This window comes from Oncorhynchus mykiss, chromosome 28 (genome assembly GCF_013265735.2).
Source record: "Oncorhynchus mykiss isolate Arlee chromosome 28, USDA_OmykA_1.1, whole genome shotgun sequence".
NCBI classification, from domain to species: Eukaryota; Metazoa; Chordata; class Actinopteri; order Salmoniformes; family Salmonidae; genus Oncorhynchus; species Oncorhynchus mykiss.
This window is the reverse complement of record NC_048592.1, coordinates 14,950,181-14,972,238: the sequence shown is the minus strand read 5'-3', so window position 1 is coordinate 14,972,238 and position 22,058 is coordinate 14,950,181. Positions and strand designations below refer to the sequence as shown.

General features: G+C 43.6%; 1 protein-coding gene and 1 long non-coding RNA gene across 5 annotated transcripts; one reads left to right on the top strand and one right to left on the bottom strand.

The window, feature by feature from the left end:
- The first annotated feature begins 482 nt into the window (after positions 1 to 482).
- On the top strand, positions 483 to 20,526 carry LOC110508618 (ranBP-type and C3HC4-type zinc finger-containing protein 1). 4 transcript variants are annotated; one of them, XM_036966367.1, is made up of 9 exons: positions 483 to 500; positions 16,861 to 17,035; positions 17,170 to 17,265; positions 17,374 to 17,515; positions 17,599 to 17,689; positions 17,792 to 18,077; positions 18,159 to 18,277; positions 18,461 to 18,571; positions 18,675 to 20,526. In XM_036966367.1, exons 2-9 carry the CDS (start codon positions 16,924 to 16,926, stop codon positions 18,717 to 18,719), a joined length of 1,002 nt encoding a protein of 333 aa, XP_036822262.1. In that variant the 5' UTR covers positions 483 to 500; positions 16,861 to 16,923; the 3' UTR covers positions 18,720 to 20,526. The 4 variants fall into 4 exon arrangements, with proteins under 4 accessions (XP_036822262.1, XP_036822261.1, XP_036822260.1 ...); XM_036966366.1 differs by lacking the exon at positions 483 to 500 and adding an exon at positions 15,498 to 15,693; XM_021589271.2 differs by lacking the exon at positions 483 to 500 and adding an exon at positions 15,753 to 16,423.
- Positions 13,366 to 15,357, bottom strand: LOC110508619. The gene is made up of 2 exons (XR_002471336.2): positions 15,220 to 15,357; positions 13,366 to 13,788 (listed from the first exon to the last, which is right to left on the bottom strand). It is a non-coding gene; the product is annotated as an uncharacterized LOC110508619 (long non-coding RNA).
- Positions 20,527 to 22,058: the final 1,532 nt, after the last annotated feature.

Here is a 22,058-nt window from a genome sequence, read left to right as displayed (position 1 = left end):
AGGGTCCTCGCTCCAGAGGCGCCATCTAAGTGGGCCAAGCTTAAGGTGGAGTGGGGTCCACATCCCGCACCAGAGCCGCCACTGCGGATAGATGCCCACCCAGGCCCTCCCCAATAGGGGGGGGGGGGGGGGGGCGCTGTCACGCCCTGACCTTAGAGATCCTTTTTATGTGTCTATTTTGGTTTGGTCAGGGTGTGAGTTGGGGTGGGCATTCTATGTCTTTGTGTTCTGTGTTTTCTATTTCTGTGTGTTTGGCTGGGTATGGTTCTCAATCAGAGGCAGCTGTCTATCGTTGTCTCTGATTGAGAATCATACTTAGGTAGCCTTTTCCTACCTGTGTTTTGTGGGTAGTTGATTTTGTGTCTGCACCAGGCAGAACTGTTTCGTTCTTTCTCGTTGTTATTTTTGTTATTTCAGTGTTCAGTTTAAATAAAATCATGAACACGTACCACGCTGCATCTTGGTCCTCTCCTTCCAACAGCTGTTACAACTGGTGAGAAGTAAGCATGTCTTGGGGGTATGATATTTGTGCGTCTAACTTTCTCACTCATCATTATTCACGATTCATTCAGGATTATCCGTAATCATGGTAGCAACCACATTAATGTAAATGTATAAGATGAGGATGTGCTTTTAAAAAGGCAAGGGGAAATGGAGAACGTCTCACTTTTGCTGACACAAGCCAAGTTGGTCAAGAACTACTTTAGTTATACTTTACCAAATTGACTCAACAAACATGATCTAGCATATTTATATATTTAGTATCATCCCAGGGAACACTTACTTTGGCCTGTGGCAGCTCATACTGACTCATCATTTTTGTCATGCTCTGCCACGACCACTCTGCATGTGTGGAACCTGGATCTGATCAGAGGGAAGAACACGGGTGAAAAATATGCAGCAATACAGGTGAAGTAACCTGGTCGGCCCAGATCTGTTTGTGCTGTATAGCCAGCTCCCAACAGCCTTAGTTCTCTATACAGCACAAACAGGCCTTGGGCGACTAGGCTACAGGTGAAAGAGTGTTTTACTCCACTGACGAGTGCAGCATTTGGTCTTACAGTGCCACATGCTGGCAGGGCAGAAAGAGTATCATGTTATATCGTGTTATGCCCTAGTTTGGGGATGGCTAAGGAGTATGTAAGGGAACATTATGGGAGCAGTTTTTGGCAGGGTTTCATAGAGCAGCAGGATAGACTATATATAAAGGTGTTTGTTTCTGTCATACCCCAGCCCTATTTACTTATTGGATGCCTATTATGATACTAGCTATATTTGATAGAATCATACAGCCAGTTGCATGGCATATTGGTCCCTAATCAGCAATTCAGGTCATATAAAGGGACTTGTAGGTCAAAATATGTGGTATAATTAGTTCATGACTGGGGACATTTGTGAAATTATGCTAAAATACTGTGTGTCTACGTATGTCTCCAAAACCGTGTGTTACAACAATTTGTCTATTTACAGTATGACACTTTTTATTGTAAACTATTTGTAATAACTCATTAACAACGCAATCAATGTAAGCTTACCATTACGCTGTACTCTTATTCATACTGTAATTCCCAGTCTTACCTGCCATGACCAGCTGTAGGGCTGAGCTTCTTCCCCGTTCACAACCCTGCCACAACCTGAGACTAATGGATACATGCAGAGATAATGACTGGCAGTGTAAGTGGTCTCTCAAAAAACAGCATCACAAAATGGCGTCCGCTCAGGTTCATTACGGGTAGTGAGAAAATCCACATATGCCCTATTTAATGAGCTACAATCCATGTTTTGTAAACCACCTAGGATTCTATCATTTCAGTGACCCTTTTTTCCCCACTTTTCTGTCATAGCTTTTAGAAAAAACAATTGAAAAAGATCATTCTAATGCACACTCACATGCTAGCACCAAAACAAATGCCAGTTCCATAACTTCTCAATTCTCCTTCACCCCAAGCCAAGGTCATGCTGTATGAGCTCACAGACCATTATATACCCAGGACAACCTCTTATCACTAGACCTGCCTGGGATCAGACCACCCACTCTCCACCTGCTGATCAGTTTGTGACAGGTGGCATTGAAAAACGATTGACGTCCTACTGTAATTTTCTAACTATTATAATAATAGCATATAGGCATTTATGGATTTAAAGACAATTGTGATGTATTATTCATTAATCATGAACTATTGTGCACAAGTAGTAGTTATAGAGGGGTCTTCTGGAGGAACTTGTCTGGTCAAATAAATCCATTCAGTTAATGAATACAAACTGTACTTTAAAAGTACCTTTTTTTCATCTAAAAAATGGCAGGTTAACGGGGTTTTTTTGCCATGGAGACAGCTCTGCAGAATGGTCACTAGCTGGCACAGCCACAAAGTCATACAATCTGATTTGAAATCTAAACTTAACCACACTGCTAATCCTAATGCCCACGCCTAACCTTAGACCATTTTTTCCCATACTTTTTTACTACATAGAACATTTTGCAGCTGACTTAAGCGGGAGTCAAGACTCATGACAATAAATGTCAACATGCTAAAAAAAAAATCACCCTACAGTAGCAATAATTGTGGAGTGGTACCTTATCGCTCCACGACAGAAGGTGTCAGTGTATGCACTGTCATTCGTTATTTTGTGTTGTCACTACGGAAGTGCGAGACATGGCACTATTGAAAGGAGTGATTTCTGGGTTAGAGTTAAGTGTGGAGGTGGAGCAATGGAAGTTGAAGATTTCTGGTGATGTGATGATTTCTGGTGTGTCTGCTGTGTCGCAGACCCGGTGGGGAGCGTGGTGAAACAGAGGAGTCACTGTCAGTCCTTTTGACTCAATATCTGACAAAGTCATGTTAAACAGTGCATTCGGAAAGTATTCAGACCCCTTGACTTTTTCCATATTTTGTTAAGTTACAGCCTTGTTCTAAAATGGAATTTTAAAAAATCCTCATCAATCTACACACAATACCACATAAAGACAAAGCAAAAACAGCTTACAGTTTTTTTTGCACTGAAATATGACATTTACATGAGTATTCAGACCCTGTACTTTGTTGAAGCACCTTTGGCAGTGATTACAGCCTCGAGTCTTCTTGGTTATGACACTACCAGCTTGGCACACCTGTATTTGGGGAGTTTTCCCCCAGTTTTACAGAAACTCTGTCAGGCTGGATGGGGAGAGTCGCTGCACAGCCATTTTCAGGTCTCTCCAGAGATGTTCAGACTTGTCCCGAAGCCAGTCCTGCTTTTGTCTTGGCTGTGTGCTTAGGGTCGTTGTCCTATTGGAAGGTGAACCTTCGCCCCCAGTCTGAGGTCCTGACCGATCTGAATCAGGTTTTCATCAAGGATCTTTCTGTACTTTGCTCCGTTCATCTTTCCCTCGATCCTGACTATTCTCACAGTCCCTGCCACTGAAAAACATCCCTTTCCTCCAGATGTGTCGCTTGGCATACAGCCCAAAGAGTAACATAAAGTTCTGATTGGTGGCGTGCTGCAGAGACGGGAGTAAAAACTAATGGAGGCATTGTTTAATGCGTTTCACAGGACAAAACATTCCAAGCATTCCAATGTACGTAAGCAGGGGGGGGGTACTACAGGTGCCCTAAAGGGACAAACTAGAATATCAATACAACATATTCCTCCCCCTTTACTTTTGATGAAGAAAAAAAAGTAAAGTAAAAGTAAATATTCACTGTTTTGCATATTATTTTCCTTTTTTCTCTTAATGTAAATAAAGGACGTTTTCAGAATAACCTTTACTGAGCTAGGGAAAGACGGTAGACTACCTGAGTTCCCAAACTTAACCCTGGGGTGTATTCTGCCCCAATGTCGGAGGTTAGTCTGAACGAAATAGTCAACCTTTCAGGGGGTCGTCTTTCTCTTGAAGGGTAATGACGTTGTACAGGTGAGTCTACAGTCACATTGTCTCTGAGTCTGATTGGTGATGGTGTATGCCCACACTGGGGTGCAACAGTACCCTGAGTAGACACTCTGGCTGGTTCAGGTGAGTCTGTAGCACTTTCCAAATGTGTAGGTTGCTGCAGTGAATGTTCAGGTGATGGCTCATAGTCATGGTAGGTCTCCAGTAGCTGATCTTGGTTTGTCATTTGAAAAGAGTAATCTCTGAGGTCGGTTCCTGGCAACAGTTGATCCAAGTGTCTCTTCCAGATGATGTTCTCTGCTCTGTGAAATGTGAAGGACAAAGAGCCCTTTTGTGTGACCACTGTTGTTGGTTTCCACTTTGGACCTTTGCCGGTGGTTGCGAGCAAGAACTCTCTCTCCAGGTCTGAAGCAATGAAAAGCTAATTAACCTATTGAACGATAAGCATGGCTGGTCAAATGCATTTTCGTCAGGGAACCGATTAACCATCCCTGTATTCTATGCGTTCTCTGTGTGTGTGTGTGTGTGTGTGTGTGTGTGTGTGTGTACCCATTCCGGTCTTGTTCCAGGGGAGAGGAGCAGTTCTTCTTCGGTGCAATTGAGTCCAACGGTAACATGTTCATCAGAGACTCCTCAGCAGCCCACCCCCTCGCCCTATTGCTGCTAATCGACTGTGACATCACAGAGAGGTACAATTCAATTACCACAACATCAGTACAACTTTATGGTTCCTGAGTGGCATTAGAAACTATAGTAGTGAATGGAGACCAACACATAACCATTTCAGGTCTATAAATAAGTAAAACAGTATAAGGTCAGTTACTGCAGGAAATTTGAGACAGTGACATCCTGCCCTAAGGGCACAGTCTGGTGGAAAAGTCCAGGTTTCTGTATTTTTGTTTCTTTCTTTGCTGGATCTGTAGTGAAGTCATAGCCCAAAGGGCGCCAGATGGCAATAGAGATTGCATCATCTGTGGATCTGTTTGGGCAGTATGCAAATTAGAGTGGGTCTTGTGTTTCTGGGATAATGGTGTTGATGTGAGCCATTACCAGCCTTTCAAAGCACTTCATGGTATGGATGTGAGTGCTACGGGTCTGTAGTCTTTTAGGCAGGTTGCCTTCGTGTTTTTGGGCACAGGGACTATGGTGGTCTGCTTGAAACATGTTGGTATTACAGTCTCAATCAGGGACATGAAATGTCAGTGAGGACACCTGCCAGTTGGTCAGCACATACCCGGAGCACACGTCCTGGTAATCCATCTGGCCCCGTGGCCTTGTGAATGTTGACCTGTTTAAAGGTCTTACTCACGTCAGCTACGGAGAGCGTGATCACACAGTTGTCCGGAACAGCTGATGCTCTCATGCATGCCTCAGGGTTGCTTGCCTCGAAGCGAGCATAGAAGTGATTTAGCTTGTCTGGTTGGCTTGTGTCACTGGGCAGCTCGCATCTGTGCTTCCCTTTTGTAGTCTGTAATAGTTTGCAAGCCCTGCCACGTAAGATGAGCGTCGGAGCCGGTGTAATACGATTCAATCTTAGCCCTGTATTGATGTTTTGCCTGTTTGATGGTTTGTCGAAGGGCATAGCAGGATTTCTTATAAGCTTCCAGGTTAGAGTCCCGCACACCTTGAAAGAGGCAGCTCTACCCTTTAACTCAGTGTGAATGTTGCCTGTAATCCATGGCTTCTGGTTGGGGTATGTACGTACGGTAACTGTGGAAATGAGGTCCTCGATGCACTCATTGATAAAGCCAGTGACTGATGTGGTGTACTCCTCAATTCCATCGGAAGAATCCCGGAACATGTTCCAGTCTGTGATAGCAAAACAGTCCTATAGTTTAGCATGTGCTTCATCTGACCACCTTTTTATAGAGTGGGTCACTGGTGCTTCCTGCTTTAATTTGTGCTTGTAAGCAGGAATCAGGAGAATAGAATTGTGATCAGATTTACGAAATGGAGTGCGAGGTGATCTCAATGAACAGGAATAATGAAGTACGCATCCTTCAGGTTGAGCATGGTGAAATGTTGGCCGCTTGAGATTGCTTGCAACACCCATGCTGGCGAGAGCATCTTCAACTGGACCTCCTTTAAACATTTGTTGAGGCCTCACAGGTCCAGGATCGGCCAGAAGCTGCAGTCCTTTTTCGCAACCATGAAATACGTAGAGTAGAACCTACTTAGCCATTCTAGCATTCTACCTTCCTGATTATGTCCTTATTCAACCGGAGCACCTCCTTCCTCACCTCCTTCCTCACCTCATCTGCCACGAGGTGACCCAGATGCCCAATTAGGGTGGTGGTCAGCATCGGAACTGGAATTTGTATCCCCCCAGGAGTGTGTCCAGTACCCAGGGAGAATCCACCTGCCTCTCACAGTTTGTCCTTTGGGCCTGGGAGAGACGGCCAAAGATGACCGCCAGCACCTCAGGAGGACATCCTTCTAAGCCACGTGCTGCTGCTTGTAAGGGTGGTCACGATGCCTGTACTTGTGCTGTCAGGTGTAAAATGCTGGTTCCCATTTCTCTTCCCCTGCTGTCTTGGTGGGGGAGGAGGGGCACCAATACGTTGCTGGAGCGCCCTCGAGACATTCTGCCCTGTTTTCCAGTTCCTCTGAGGAGCGACGGTAAGGCGCACAGTTGCTGAGGACTCCTGCAAAGTCTCTCTGTCTTTGTGCAGTTTTGTAGTCTGCTGTATGATGTTGTCAACCCCTGGCCAAAAGGTGGAATCTGGTGTGAAGGGGAGCACCAAGAATATTTTCTGAACTGGCGGTGGCAGTTTAGACTGTGTCAGCCAGAGATGGTGGCGTGAAGTCCCCACTGAAGCCAAAGCCTTTCCGTTGACACGTGCCATGTCCGTCTGGAGCATAGTGAGCAGCCCTGAGACCTCTGTAGCCCATTTAAGAAGCTTCCCACCAGCCCCTGGGAGGCAAGTGATCAGTAGGGCCGAGACAGGATTGCAGCATTAAAGGCGCATTTACGAGGCTCACCATAATGGAGAGGGTCCCGAAAGTACTTTGCAGCCATTCATCGCTTACTCTTTCAGGTCCTGGTTTGAGTCGAGGCACCTTGCAAACGATCTTCTTGTCAGGGAGGATAACGGCAGCCACCATGTCATCCATTACTGGATAGTGATCTGGCCCCAAGGTATCTGCATCCATTAGGAGAGTCCGTGGCCTGGTCTGGTTGTCGCAACAGAAGCACACTTCAATCTTGCTCCACTATTCACCTAATGGATGCAGATACCTTGGGGCTCCACTATGTAATATTACTATGCTTCTATAGTATACACTGTGCAATACTGTAATAGTTCAAATACTACCGACCGACAGTACCAGCCTTAGTCTCATACAATATCTGAAAGAAAGGAGACATGAATGGGGTGTGAACTGCCTGACCATGGGGGAGGGGCAGAGAACACAAACTCACACACGTTTAGCGCAATCCTAGCTTATACGTGTGGGTCGGCTGTAACTCACGCCACGTTTGTAGCTTATTCTACTATACGTGGGGGTGTTGGCAGGATGTAAGGAGTGTGCTTAGTCCTGCAGTGATCTACTCTCGTTAAACGAGCTACTGCATAGCTCGTTCACCGTGGAACACGCAAGAGTCTAAGTAAGATGGCTGTATCCTGTGTGAGATAAGAGTGGCACGCCTAACGACATGTGAATCACTCTCCGGGGAGAGCTGCAAGCCCACCAGAGCAAAACATACACAGACTCCCGATCTTGCGAAGGTAGGCGCGGTCCATGAACCCGAAGGCTAATTGGGAGGGTTCTGGTAGATAAACAAGACATAGACAACTAGGACAAACCCTCAGTGCCGCAATACTGGTCTACCAAACCAAGTATCGCCCAGGTTGGAATACTGTCACAACAAGGACAAAACCCAAACGAGATGGCACAAGCCAAACCAAGTGGGGCGACAGCAGAGCAGCCAGATGGAGAGGCTCGCTAGCTGCTCCAAGCTATTGAATAGTTGTGCTTATGCACTCTAACATAGAGCTCTTACCAAGCGAATCCTCTCTGGAATGAAACAAGAAAAATAAGAGGTAGGAGTGGTACGGCGGCAGCTGATTAACGGAGGCTGGCCGCAGCACTACCCGGTACACGAGACTAATCTGAAATTCTTACTCGGAACGTATCGTGCCGAGTGGAAGGATACCATATTGGAGAGATCTAATATAGTGCAACATAACCCTGATCACACTTGTAGGCGATGTCATGGCTACGCTGGCAAGCTAAGCTCATGCCCAGAAACACGTCATTGGGTCTAATAGTCGTCTCGCTTAGTACTGTGCATGTGCAGGCCATCAAATCAAAGGCGCCACTTCCAAATAAAGTTGTTTTAGAAAAAAATGAAAACGTGTCAGTTTGTCACATTCATGCGGTTGGCGTAATAACATGTTCAACTACTTAAGACATTGGCTCGAATCTAGGTTGTGCCTTTAGATTTTGAGAAAATGTACAACTAAAAGGAAGAATTTTTTACTTCTCTCATTGACTTCTCAAACCCCAAACCCTGGTCTGGTCTGCTTGGTCCATTTCGCAAGCGTTCCCAGAAGTCTAGCAATGTTGCGCCTTTGGGTTTAAAAACTTTGATAAAACTTAGTGTATGTAAACTTCTGACCCACTGGAATTGTGATACAGTGAATTAGAAGTGAAATAATCTGTCTGTAAACAATTGTTGGAAAAACTACTTGTCATGCACAAAGTAGATGTCCTAACCGACTTGCCAAAACTATAGTTTGTTAACAAGAAATTGGTGGAGTGGTTGAAAAACAAGTTTTAATGACTCAAACCTAAGTGTATGTAAACTTCCGACTTCAACTGTATATGTACACCTCTCTCAAAGAGTGCAGTGTATGAAGTCAGAACATCTGCTGTCTCAGCCACTGTCACCAAGGGTGTACTCCAAGGCTTGATCCTAGGCCCCACGCTCTTCCCAATTTACATCAACAACATAGCTCGGGCAGTAGAAAGCTCTCTCATCCATTTATATGCAGATGATACAGTCTTACACTCATCTGGCCCCTCCCCGGATTTTGTGTTAAACACTCTAAGCTTTCTTTGTGTCCAACAAGCCTTCTCTGCCCTTAAACTTGTTCTGAACACCTCCAAAGCAAAGGTCATGTGGTTTGGTAAGAAGAAGTCCCCTCTCCCCACAGGTGTGATTACTATCTCTGAGGGTTTAGAGCTTAAGGCATTCATACATGTACTTGGGAGTATGGCTAGATGGTACACTGTCCTTCTCTCAGTGCATATCAAAGCTGCAGGCTAAAGATAAATCTAGACTTCGTTTCCTCTATCATAATCGCTCCTCTTTCACCCCAGCTGCCAAACTAACCCTGATTCAGATGACCATCCTACCCATGCTAGATTACGGAGACATCATTTATAGATCGGCAGGTAAGAGTGCTCTCGAATGGCTAGATGTTCTTTACCATTCGGCCATCAGATTTGCCACCAATGCTCATAGGACACATCACTGCACTCTATACTCCTCTGTTAACTGGTTATCTCTGTATACCCGTCACAAGACCCACTGGTTGATGATTCTTTATTAAAAAAAAACCTTAGGCCTCACTCCCCCCTATCTGAGATGACTACTTCAGTCCTCATCCTCCACATAACACCTGTTCTGCCAGTCACATTCTGTTAAAGGTCCCCAAAGCACACACACCCCTGGTTCTCTTATCTTTTCACTTCGCTGCAGCTAGCGACTGGAACGAGCTGCAAGAAACACTCAAACTGGACAGTTTTATCTCAATCTCTTCCTTCAAAGACTAAATCATAGACACTCTTAGTGACAGTTGTGGGTGCTTTGCGTGATGTATTGTTGTCTCTACCTTCTTGCCCTTTGTGCTGTTGTCTGTGTCAAATACTGTTTGTACCCTGTTTTGTGCTGCTATCATGTTATGCTGCTGCCATGTTGTGTTGCTACCATGCTGTGTTGTCATGTGTTGCTGCTATGCTATGTGGTCTTAGGTCTCTCTTTATGTAGTGTTGTTTTGTCTCTCTTGTCGTGATGTGTGTTTTGTCCTATATTTTTGTTACGTTTATTTTCATTTTTATTCCCGGACCCCGTCCCCGCAGGAGGCCTTTTGCCTTTTCATAGGCCATCGTTGTAAATAGGATTTTTCTCTTTAACTGAGTTGCCTAGTTAAATAAAGGTTTAATAAAATAAACACAGTTGAAGTCGGAAGTTTACATACACTTAGGTTGGAGTCATTAACTCGTTTTTCAACCACTCCGCAAATTTCTTGATAACAAACTAGTTTTGGCAAGTCTGTTAGGACATCTACTTTGTGCATGACACAAGTCATTTTTACAACAATTGTTTACAGACAGATTATTTCACTCATAATTCCCTGTATCACAATTCCAGTGGGTCAGAAGTGTACTGTGCCTTTAAACAGCTTGGAAAATTCCAGAAAATGATGTAATGGCTTTAGAAGTTTCTGATAATTGACATTATTTTTAGTCAATTGGAAGTGTACATGTGGATGTATTTCAAGAGCTACCTTCAAACTCAGTGTCTCTTTCCTTGAAATCATGGGAAAATCAAAAGAAATCAGCCAAGACCTCAGAAAAAAATTGTAGACCTCCACAAGTCTGGTTCATCCTTGGGAGCAATTTCCAAACACCTGAAGGTACCACCGTGAAGCACGGGGGTGGCAGCATCATGTTGTGGGGGTGTTTTGCTGCAGGAGGGACTGGTGCACTTCACAAAATAGATGACATCATGAGCAAGGAAAAGTATGTGGATATATTGAAGCAACATCTCAAGACATCAGTCAGGAAGTTAAAGCTTGGTCGCAAATGGGTCTTCCAAATGGACAATGACCCCAAGCATACTTCCAAAGTTGTGGCAAAATGGCTTAATAAGGACAACAAAGTCAAGGTATTGGAGTGGCCATCACAAAGCCCTGACCTCAATCCTATAGAAAATGTGTGGGCAGAACTGATAAAGCATGTGCGAGCAAGGTGGCCTAAAAACCTGACCCAATCACATCAGCTCTGTCAGGAGGAATTGGCCAAAATTCACCCAACTTGTTGTGGGAAGCTTGTGGAAGGCTACCTGAAACATTTGACCCAAGTTAAACAATTGAAAGGCAATGCTACCAAATACTAATTGAGTGTATGTAAACTTCTGACCCACTGGGATTGTGATGAAAGAAATAAAAGATGAAATAAATAATTCTCTCTACTATTATTCTGACATTTCACATTCTTAAAATAAAGTGGTGATCCTAACTGACCTAAGACAGGGAATTTTTACTAGGATTAAATGTCGGTAATTATGAAAAACTGAGTTTAAATGTATTTGGGTAAGGTGTATGTAAACTTCCGACTTCAACTGAATGTATGTATGTATGTATATATATATATTTATTTAGGAATGTAGTGAAGTAAAAAATAAATAAAATAAATAATAAAACAAATACATTTGTTTTATTATTTATTATTTACTTCACTCTACATTCCTAAAAAATAATATGTACTTCTTACTCCACACACTTTCCTTGACACCCAAAAGTACTCGTTACATTTTGAATGCTTAGCAGGACAGGAAAATGGTCCAATTCACGCACCTATCAAGAAAACATCCCAGGTCTACCCTATTGCCTCTGATCTGATGGACACACTAAACACAAATGCTTCATTTGTAAGTTATGTCTGCGTGTTGGAGTGTGCCCCTGGCTATCTATAAATAAATACAAAATAAGAACTGTGCCATCTGATTTGCTTAATATAAGACATTTAAAATGACTTATACTTTTACTTTTATACTTAAGTATATTTAAAATCAACTTTTATTTAAGTAGTAGTTACCTGGTTGACTTTCACTTTTATTTGAGTCATTTTCTATCAAGGTATCTTTACTTTTACTCAAGTATGACAATTGGGTACTTTTTCCACCACTGCCAAACAGATTAAATAACACATATTGTATATCTAGCAAGCTAGATTTACTAGCAAACAGTGAGGATTAACAATAATACAACAATTGATCAAACTGAAGTTGGTTTTACTATAAAAAATATTTGCCTTAGCATGCCTGATAGACATGTCTGTAGGTAGAATACTGTCTGCCTACCTATGCACCTAGGCAGACATGTTCTGGTCACTGTGCAAAAGTTGAAGGTTATGCCATATTTATTTCTATTAAGGCGAAATATTGTTGTAAATGTAGTCTCTATGACTTTTATGTTGGCACAGTTCAACTGTTGTTCAAACTACAACAGAGTCATTTATTTAATTTGTTTGTATTAGACAATACCGTGGTGCCTGGCTTCTTCCTGGGGTGGATTCTAGACACAAACAGAATGACTTTGCCTGTGTCTCATTGCAGCAGAACCGTATCCCGTGAACTGAATCCCTCTCTAGGGATGAGACTTTATGCTGGACTTCAAGCAGATGACTAATGAGGAGCTGAATGGCAGTTTGATCATAACAACACTCCTCCCACAGCTTTACACGTATTCCCTGATCATACTGTATGTTTCTTTGTGAATAGTAATTTTGTTCATGACCAACAGCTCTCTTAGCTACAGATTGTTACACCAGATAATGTGATTTAACCAAAAATGTTGGTATCCATTCCTCGAAATTACAGGATAAATACTGTTTGCTGTAGCACAGAGAATGTTCTACCAACCTTGGCGATGCCATCTTCGTCCTCGATTCGGGTAAACATAAAATGTCCGTGTCCAGTTGCAGGGGGTCAGTTTGAATTTGGAAAATGCTACATTACTCTTTTTGCTCCATTTAATAAAAAAAAAGGTTTTATTTAACCTTTATTTTACTGCTCCGTTTAAGTAATCCAACAATGTGTACAATGTCATCTTGTTCTTTCAAGTCTTCTCTCATTGATCGAGACAGGTATCTGTCATCATGGGGGCACCGAGTGGCGCAGCAGTCTGAGGCACTGCATCTCAGCGCTAGAGGTGCCATTACAGACCCTAGTTCGATTCCAGGCTGTATCACAACCAGCTGTGAGTGGGAGTCCCATAGGGCGGCACACAATTGGCCCAGTGTTGTCTGGGGTAGGCCGTCATTATAAATAAGAATTTGTTCTTAACTGACTTGCCTAGAAAAAATGTTTAAATCATGACACAGCACTTTGGGGTGGACACCCACCGGTCTCGACCAATGAGAGAAGACTTGAAATAGACAAGATATTGGTAAATGACATTATCTGTTGTAACAATCTGTAGCTACAGTTCTCTGCACTTGTGTGTCTCAATACATGAGACACAGTGAAGTGTATTACACTGTTCATACAACAAATGTATGTTTCATTTACCATATAACATTCTTTGTTAAATACCCAGTTCTCTAGAGTTAGCATTAAATAGTGTACACTCCCCTGTATTTTACATTTGGACAAATAAACATTATTCAGATATCATAATGTCTAACATTTGTTTGATACTCCAGAGCACTGTACAGGTTAAAGAAATATATTCTGTGAATCTATAAAGACAGACAAATTTCGAAGATTGATAGAAAATACCATATTTATTTGATGGTGGTTCTACACGGTCTTATGCTGAGCAATACTGGCTTTGTTTACACAGGCAGCCTAATTCTGATCTTTTTCCCACTAATTGGTCTTAATCACATCAGATATTTTTCAGAACCGATCTAATTGGTCAAAATACCAATTAGTCACAAAAAAATATCAGAATTTGGCTGCTTGTGTAAACGCAGCGATAGTCCTTTATCCGGCTTCGGTACACTGGCAATGATGTTTGGCATGGTGGGCTGGGGAAGCTGAGACTCTTTGTGCTTATGGCGAATGGTCTTGTCCTGTCTGCGGTGAACGGCCAGCTGGATAACACTCTACCGAATGCGGTGTAGGTCTTCTTAACCACCAACTTTTTTGGACCTCTTGCAGAAGATTTGCTGGTACTGCATGTCTCCTGGAAAGAAATGGTTGTGGTGTTAGTATTTTACACATTTTGTGGAAGGGACGTAGGGCAACACGTCTTTGTTGGTAAGCTGTCAACCAAATGGGATTGGCTAGCGTATTGTTCAGGGACAAGGACATTGGGAGCGGCTTTTGAGAGGAAAGATCAGTCAACAAAGTGAATGGGCTGGGTGGCTGAAGGTGTGAAAAGTCTTAGGAGTGCAGTTCTTACACAGTATGAATTGTCGTGTCTGTTAGATTGAGGATAAATGGCACCTCAATCGCTCTCATATACAACAACACATTTACTGTCTAAGCCAACATTTACTGTCTAACCCAGCGTTTCTCAAACTCAGTCCTGGGGACCCCAAGGGGTCCACATTTTGGTTTTATGCCCTAGCTGATTCAAATAACCAAAGCTTGATGAAGAGTTCATTATTTGAATCAGCTGTGTAGTGCTAGGGCAAAAACCAAAACGTGCATCCCTTGGGGTACCCAAGTTTGGGAAATGCTGGTCTAAGCACAACCCCCAAAAAACTTGCCTCAGTTAAAAGTACTGTCTTTAAACCTCCCCCAGCCCATTGACTTAGACAGATCATTCTTGTCAATAGTAGCCCTTTGCAGGGGCTTTTTGTAGACATGTCTTTTTATTGTGTTTTGAGAATCTGCAGAGAGAAGAATGTGGTGCTGTCATTACTGTTGGAGTCTTGATTTTACACCTTTCAGTGTCCCCTGCTGGTTTCTGTCCCACAATCTTGTGCTCCATAATCGCAGTGTGCCTGCTCCCTCATGCTTTTGTACCCAAAATGCAGCCGCTTTGGGGTATTTTTCAGCAGGTTGTGTGGAATGACTCCAGATAACCTGATTATTAAATTGATTACACGGTCTGAAAGGTGCTCTGTGGTCCCACAGAAGTTCTGAGATTGCTGGATGTTGTTCGTTTGAAGTACACAATGCCATTGTCCAAGTTTGTGAGCATGCCCCATCTACCTTAGTGGGCAGTATTTGCATTTGCTATTAATGCCGGACTTTGTGGTTCATTATGAGCAGACGAATGTACAGGAAGTCAAAACTTCACGATTCTACCAGTGAAATGAAAATGTGCTAGTTCTAGCTTGCGGTTTGGATAATGTTTAAGATAAAAATGTCATGTTTTTAATATAGTAATGACTATATGCCGTGGCAGAGCAAGGGTGAAATTCCCCTTTAAGCTTGAAAAGCTGGTGAATGGCAAGTTGAACGGTTGCTTCCTGGGCTTAAGGAGAATCGCCATATTCCATGTATCCTGTAAAGCCATATTCTGGTTCAGATCGTAGTCAGATATGACTGTATTGCGCAGCAGAGCATGAGCAAATGGCTCAGCTTCAAAATGTTAGTGATCAATTTAGTGATACCCGAGCCCTGCCCGTACCTTAGTTATGGATTAAAAACAGGCCTTACCCACCCCTAACGTGAAGTTTAATGTCGGGTAGCAGAACTCCACTTTGCAGCATGAATGGAGAATATTTTATGTACAAACCAGTCCATGGGGGATATGAGCACAGATGGAACAATGAGACAGATATTTCACCGGATGTATAAATGTGAAGCATCCACTTGGCGTTCCCCTCACTACCAAATATGGTTGTGAGTGGAAGCCCACTGGCCAGCAGTGGGAGAAGATGGAACGAGATGGATTTTGGCCGACATTCCCCAAATGTTGTCATCGATGAAACATTTGATCTCAATACAGTTCTGTTCTCAAAACTAGAATATGTTATGAACAGAGTGGACTAAGTTTTGTAGACTTTACAACTTGGCAAAACTTTTTTTAAATGCCATTGTTTGTTCTGCCCACTATGACTAATTTGTTCCCGTTGGAAACGGCAGGCTGTGGTCCATCTTGTGTATAGCCAGTTGCATAGATTCCATTTGGACGGTAAGATGACACGACTCAATATCGCTAGTGAACGCGTTATTATTGTATTAGACTCACTTTAAGTATAATTGATTGTTTTCCTCCTCATTATCAATAATATACTTATTTGTCATTGAAAATATTATTATAATACCGAATACAGCATTCATTAACGTTGCATTAATTAACACGGTGTGCAAAATATGTTGTTTTTTTCCATCTCGATCTCGGACCATGTTTATTAAGACCGGTTTCCATCGGAGGTAAATAAAGAACGAACCAAGCTACTTCCTGTTTTGATATTTTTTTTGGAGGGGCCGTTTCGTTTCGCTATCGTAGCTAGGATAGATACAAGCCAGATAGATATCTGCAATGAAACGCTATCACTTTACTAACATGTAGGCTGTTAAAAAACAAGACTGATACAACTAGCGATACCGACATAACTACCGTTGTGCTTTGGAGGTTCCAACTGTTTTTGTGCTTGTGGGATATGGCACTGAGTTCTGGCGGTTGGGGTAAACCGACTGTACCAGCCCCGTCCCAGTCTGTACATGGCGGGCCCGCGCTGGCTAACTGCAATACAGTTTTGATGTCGGTACGGGTGTCGGTTTGCCATTCGGGTATTCGACCGCTTTGCCTCCCTGGAGCTGGCGATGAGGCTCTCCGTCTTCAACTTAGCATGGACCCCAGCAAAGCTGGAGAGTTTCGGCTAGCACTGAGGGACATTAGCGGAAGCGGCCGTAGTGTGGTAAGATACACTGCTCTGTAACGTCTAGATCTACTGTATCTCGACCCCTGATGTAATGCCATGCAATACATTTCATGCGTTGACATGAGAAATTGCACACGTTTGTTTGTTTGTTGGAGCAATATCTTTTTACAGAAAATACAGTAGTCACTGAATTGGAATCTTGTTTAATCAGATACTACAGTAATCCCATTGGTGGGAACCGATGTCTTGTGATGATTACAGTTTACTTATCTGTCCTTGTGTTTGTCTGTACAAGGGAAGACAAGATTTTCTTTATGGAAGATTATTCCAGCATGTAAACAACTAAACATCAAAGTTAGCACATTGCCACTGGGGTTACAGTTTGTCCCTCTAAGATGAAGTAGGTCCATATCCACGAAGTCCACAAAGATAAGAGATCTAAGCAAATTATTCTCTTCATTTCTTTCTCCCAGTTCATTGCTGAGTTTGACCTGCGCTCTGTGCAGTATGAGGTCAAGTCCCCATGCCTTCACGAGATGCGCTTGGCCACGCCCCCCCATGACTGTATCCGCTTCAACTTCCGCTGTGACCTGGAGGCTGAGCAGTGGGCCACTGTGGTGATGTCATCACTAAGAGAGGCACACAGAGGTCAGAGGGCATGGCAGTCTTTTTCCTCTTGTCTGCTTGCTTAGATGCATTCATGCCATTGTGTATTAGAAGAGTGTCTTCCTAGTATACCATACTATGGCTAGCACAATTGACCACTCTCTCCCTCACTGCAGTTGCTGTAAATAGTTCCCCACATCCTATGGATGACCGACAGCAGCACGAAGCAGCAGCTCTAGAACAGCGCAGCACAGCCTCCTTACCACTCACTGGTGAGTACCCTCACCACACGATTCCCCCACTCTCTCTTTCTACCACATTTGCAAGACTACACAGGGTACATTTTTCTGTGTGCGAGTGAACCTGTTCTCTCTCTGAAGAGGAGCTGTGCTTGGAGCTTGCCCGGGCGATCGAGGCAGGTGACAGCCAGGGTGCTGCTCAGCACGCGTCTGCTCTAGCTCGTCAGAAGGCAGTGCTCACTATCCAACTGTCTGAGAAGAGTTACGCCGAAGGAGAGATAAGGTGAGAAATAACAGGCAGTAGCTTGGGAGTAGTCCAAAAGAACATGGATCATTTGTGCTAATGAAGTTTCATGTCTCTTGCAGTTTGTCTGTGGCAGTGGAAGACATCTCCTCTTCCTGTTGCGTCACAGTGAAAGTATTTCCCCACATGACTGTCGCAGCACTCAAGCAGCAGGTCAGATACATTTCTGTCTCTGTTTGCTAGAGTACTTGGGCTACATCCGGCAAATGAAACTGTCCACAAATCTTTCTCTCCTCTGTCATTGCTCTCTCTCAGGTGTTTTTGGAGTATGGCTTTCACCCTCGCGTGCAGCGCTGGGTGATTGGACAATGCCTGTGCACAGAGCCTAGGTCCCTGGCCTCGTATGGGGTCCAGAGGGATGGGGATACGGCCTACCTTTACTTGGTCTCAGCCCGCCATGCCCGCCTCACCCGCCAGCTATTCCAGCAGGACCAGGAGGGTGCCCACCTCACCCCACCTCCGCCTACCAGCAACGGGCCTCTTTCCCAGGACTGGAGGGGCTACAGCACCCTGCCCTCCAGGCTTAGCCACAACACCCAGGGTAAGTTTACCTCTTGGCATGCACTTGCGCACATGCTCACGCATGACTGAACTCCTTTTTCATTGTTGTGCTTGGCTGTAGGGAGCACCGGAAGTGGGGCCGAGAGGTTGGGTACGAGCGAGATCCGAGACGCCCTCAACCTGGAGACGCTGCATCTTAAAGATAAACCTGATAAGCCCATCAAAGCCAGTAAAACACAGGTCAACCCCGATGTTTAAATTTGTGATTGACGGTTTTTACGCAAGATGATCGAGTTGAGCGCCTACTCTTCCTTTACTTGATAGTTCCATGTAGCTGGTATACCGCTGAATTTCACTGGTTGTGATACACTAATAGAAAGTTCCTACTCTCACACACATCCTCTCTGTCCTTCTGATCTGCAGACCGAATGGGCGTGTCCCTCCTGCACCTTCATCAACAAGCCTACCCGACCAGGCTGTGAGATCTGCAGTACAGCCAGACCTGACTCACGCAAGCACAGCCGCATACAACAGGTACTGTATCTATGGCATGCCTACAGACAGATGGCACACATCACTGTTTATTCTCCCTTTAGTAAACTACAGTATTTTCTTTATTCTCATATGTGTGATAAAGGAGAAAGGAAGAAGAGAGGAGCAGATCAGTGCATTGAGCAGTTAACTGCCTCAACCGTAACCTATACAATAACCTGGAAGACTGATCACTCACACACCAACTTAGAGCTACAAACCCACCACCACTACTGACATACTATGATGACAAACCTCTGGACGCTGCAGCACAGACATGGAACTCCACTTGCTGAGGCTCACAAAAGGAACTACCTGTATAGTCAATGAGCTGGCTTTTGACTCTGTGGACATGAGTCAGCATCCTTTGCCTTGTGGCAGACTTTACCATTTATTTATTTTACATAAGGGATGGGGGGGGGGGGGGGGACTAGTCCAATATTTATTTTAGAGGGGTGGGTGGTGCTTCTCTCATCCCTCTACCTGATATATCTCAGATGAGATAATATTATATATATTTGAAGTTGGCCAACTGTGAAAGTTTATACTTTGAAAGCTGAAAAAAGCTGTTTTTAAAACCAGGGCCTGTATTCAAACAGTCTCAGAGTAGGAGTGCTGGCTGTCCCAACCCCCCCAAAAAATATTGGTTGACCGAAAGTAGTCTGTTCTTTTAACCAATCGATTGGTAAAAAAAGAAAAAAAATCCATATATAGACACACCCTATGTGTTTTAATAAAATCAAATATTTTCACTGAGCTTGTCTGCTGCTTTTAATGGCGCTGACAGGTAGCCTTGGTCGACTTCTATGCGTAATCAGGTGCATGTCTTTACTCAACATTGAGTGCTCCAAACAAAAAGACTGAGTAAATTGACAACTAAAAAATGGAATGAAATAAACCAAAACTTGTTTCTCACAAGTGTAGCATAGGTTGTGCGCTCTGCAAACAGTGTCCACTTTGACAATGAGAACAGTAAAAGACTAATAATAATGAATGCATTCACAGAAACTACCATAAATAAATTAACGGTAAATGTACTACTGGTGATACGGGTGTGCCATCCTCGCGGCCTCCAATGGATCTGTACATTGAGACAGGCGCGAATCAGACAGGTCTTGTTTGCCATAAAAAATACATTTGACTGCTCGACTAAAATCTTGGTCGCCCAAACAATCGACCAGTTGACTAAATGGGGTGAGCCTGATTAGGGTGAGCCCTAATCAGATTAGATCATAATTAAATCAACATGGGGGACCTGATCCTAGATCAGCACTCCTACTCTGAGACAATGAGGGGATTTGATTAATGCCCCCGGTGAACCAGGTAAGAGTTGATTGCGTTCGTGTTGGAACCAAGCGTGAGCCAGGTGCCCTGCTTTTGACAGTGAAGTCAGCTCAAAGCAACCATGATGTAGGTTAAGCAGGTGGGTTAATGAGTAGGCTTCTGTGTTTTCACATGCAAACATGATTGCGTGGATAAAAAACACTGACAATGAAAACGAGTTAAATTCAAACTGGTATTTTATGTAAAAGATGTTTCTGAACGATGCATCAGGATGCCTTGTTGACAACATGACCGAGCGGCGCAGATTGCTGTTTGATTTGAGATTGGCGCTTCTCTCTCACCGCTTTTGCCTGTTCATGGTTCAGCTTAATCAGGCACCCTCAGTGTGAATACAGGCCCAGGTCTTGTCTGTCATTGGTTGGTGCCATATTGTTTTATAGGAGAGGAATTGCTTGCTAGGAGGCTGTGGAAGTGACAGGGTTTTAAAGTGCTTTTATTTTTATAACATTGTATTTAGTGTTTAACAGAATGTTTGGCAATGTTAATGTTGATGTGTAATGCGTTTCACCTACTTTCCAATAAGTTTCTGTCCGGACTGTGATAGTGAATGTTTTGTTTTGTCAGAAACATGACTGTATAAAATGGTGTTAACTGAATAAACGTAAGTTAATCAAGTTTGAATTAAGTTTTTATTTGAGCATTTATAAATGAGTTCAAATACTTTTTTTTCTAAACATTTGAAAGTAAAGACAATTCTTAGTTCATACAGTAGATGCAATTATGGATGTTTTCTGGAGGGCTTTATTTACCATGAGGTTGGCAGTCGGATGGTGCTGCCTCCTTAACATTCTCTTTTGTCCCTTCCAATGTCAGTGGTACTGTTGTTCAGTTTGATCAACTAGCAGAATATTCACTAACATAAGCAAGAAACATCCAAAACAGTTGCAGGTATATATTTGGGTATGATAAACCAAAACAATCCCATGCACACAAGCCTGAACCCAATACAACCTTATAGTTGTAATTCTGCCACACAAGCCCAACCTAATGCACTTAACCACTCCGGGGCATGTCAGTCAGTCTTAATCCTTGGTGAAAGGTCAGACCTGAGCACACCTCAGTTCATTCCATAAATGCAGGTCTAGAACCCATTTCATACTTCAGGATAGGTGGAGTTCCCATAAAGACAGGTCTGGGACCAGTCTTCCCCCTGTTACTTCCAGAAGAGGATGTTCCAGAGCAGCAGCCAGCAGGGGTAGAGCCAGGAGCAGATAGACCAATGAGTCGTAGAGGGCGTGGTCCAGAATGCTCTATGAGATGACGGACAGAAAGAGCATCCAACCGTCTTGCAGGGAGACGCAGTAGAGCAGAGTGCAGCCGGGCTCAGCAGCACCATGTTGGCTGCAGACGGAGAGAGGGTAAAGACAATACTACAGAACTCTGGTAGGGAAACTTAACAGTGGAGCACCATGACTGTCGACAGTGAAGGAGGGAGTGAAACATTACATGTACACAATATCCTCGCACTCAAGGAACAGTGGAACTAACACTGCATTGTTCCCTTAGGGCTCGATTCAATCCGTAGCACAGAAGACCTGCACTACAGCGCAATATAAATGCAAAGGCAATGTTCACGGAGACTGAGTTCACGGGTAAACACTGCATATGTCGGCCCAATCGGAAAATAACCTTTCAATTTCAATAGCGCTACAACGCTGATCTACAGAGCTACGGATTGAATCAAGCCCTTAGACATTCAACTAGAGTGCAACATCAATGAGAAGACACATACTGAGAAGCACAGGGAGAAACTTGTGGGTGAGAGTATTACTTGGGCGTGTGTGGTGTGATGAAGGCAGTGATGGGCACCAGGGACAGAGCCACGATGAAGCCCAGGGAGAAGTTGATTAGGGCAGTGCAGCCCAGTAAAACGGCCAGGTATAGTAGAGCTACCAGCTTCAGCATCCTCCAGCCCTGCTCTGTGACCTGTCCTTGCCTAGAGGGAGAGAGTAGACAAAAGCCCTGTTTATACTTGGTGCTAACATTATCAATAAAGTGTAAACCGATCTGGATGGTCAAACCATTGAAATAATCATTATACCAGCCACTAAAATCCTTGACAGATAGCACAATACTGACTTAAGATAAAGAAATTCATTTTATTTTTAAACAATATATTTAAAATGTGCATACAGGGAGGCACCAG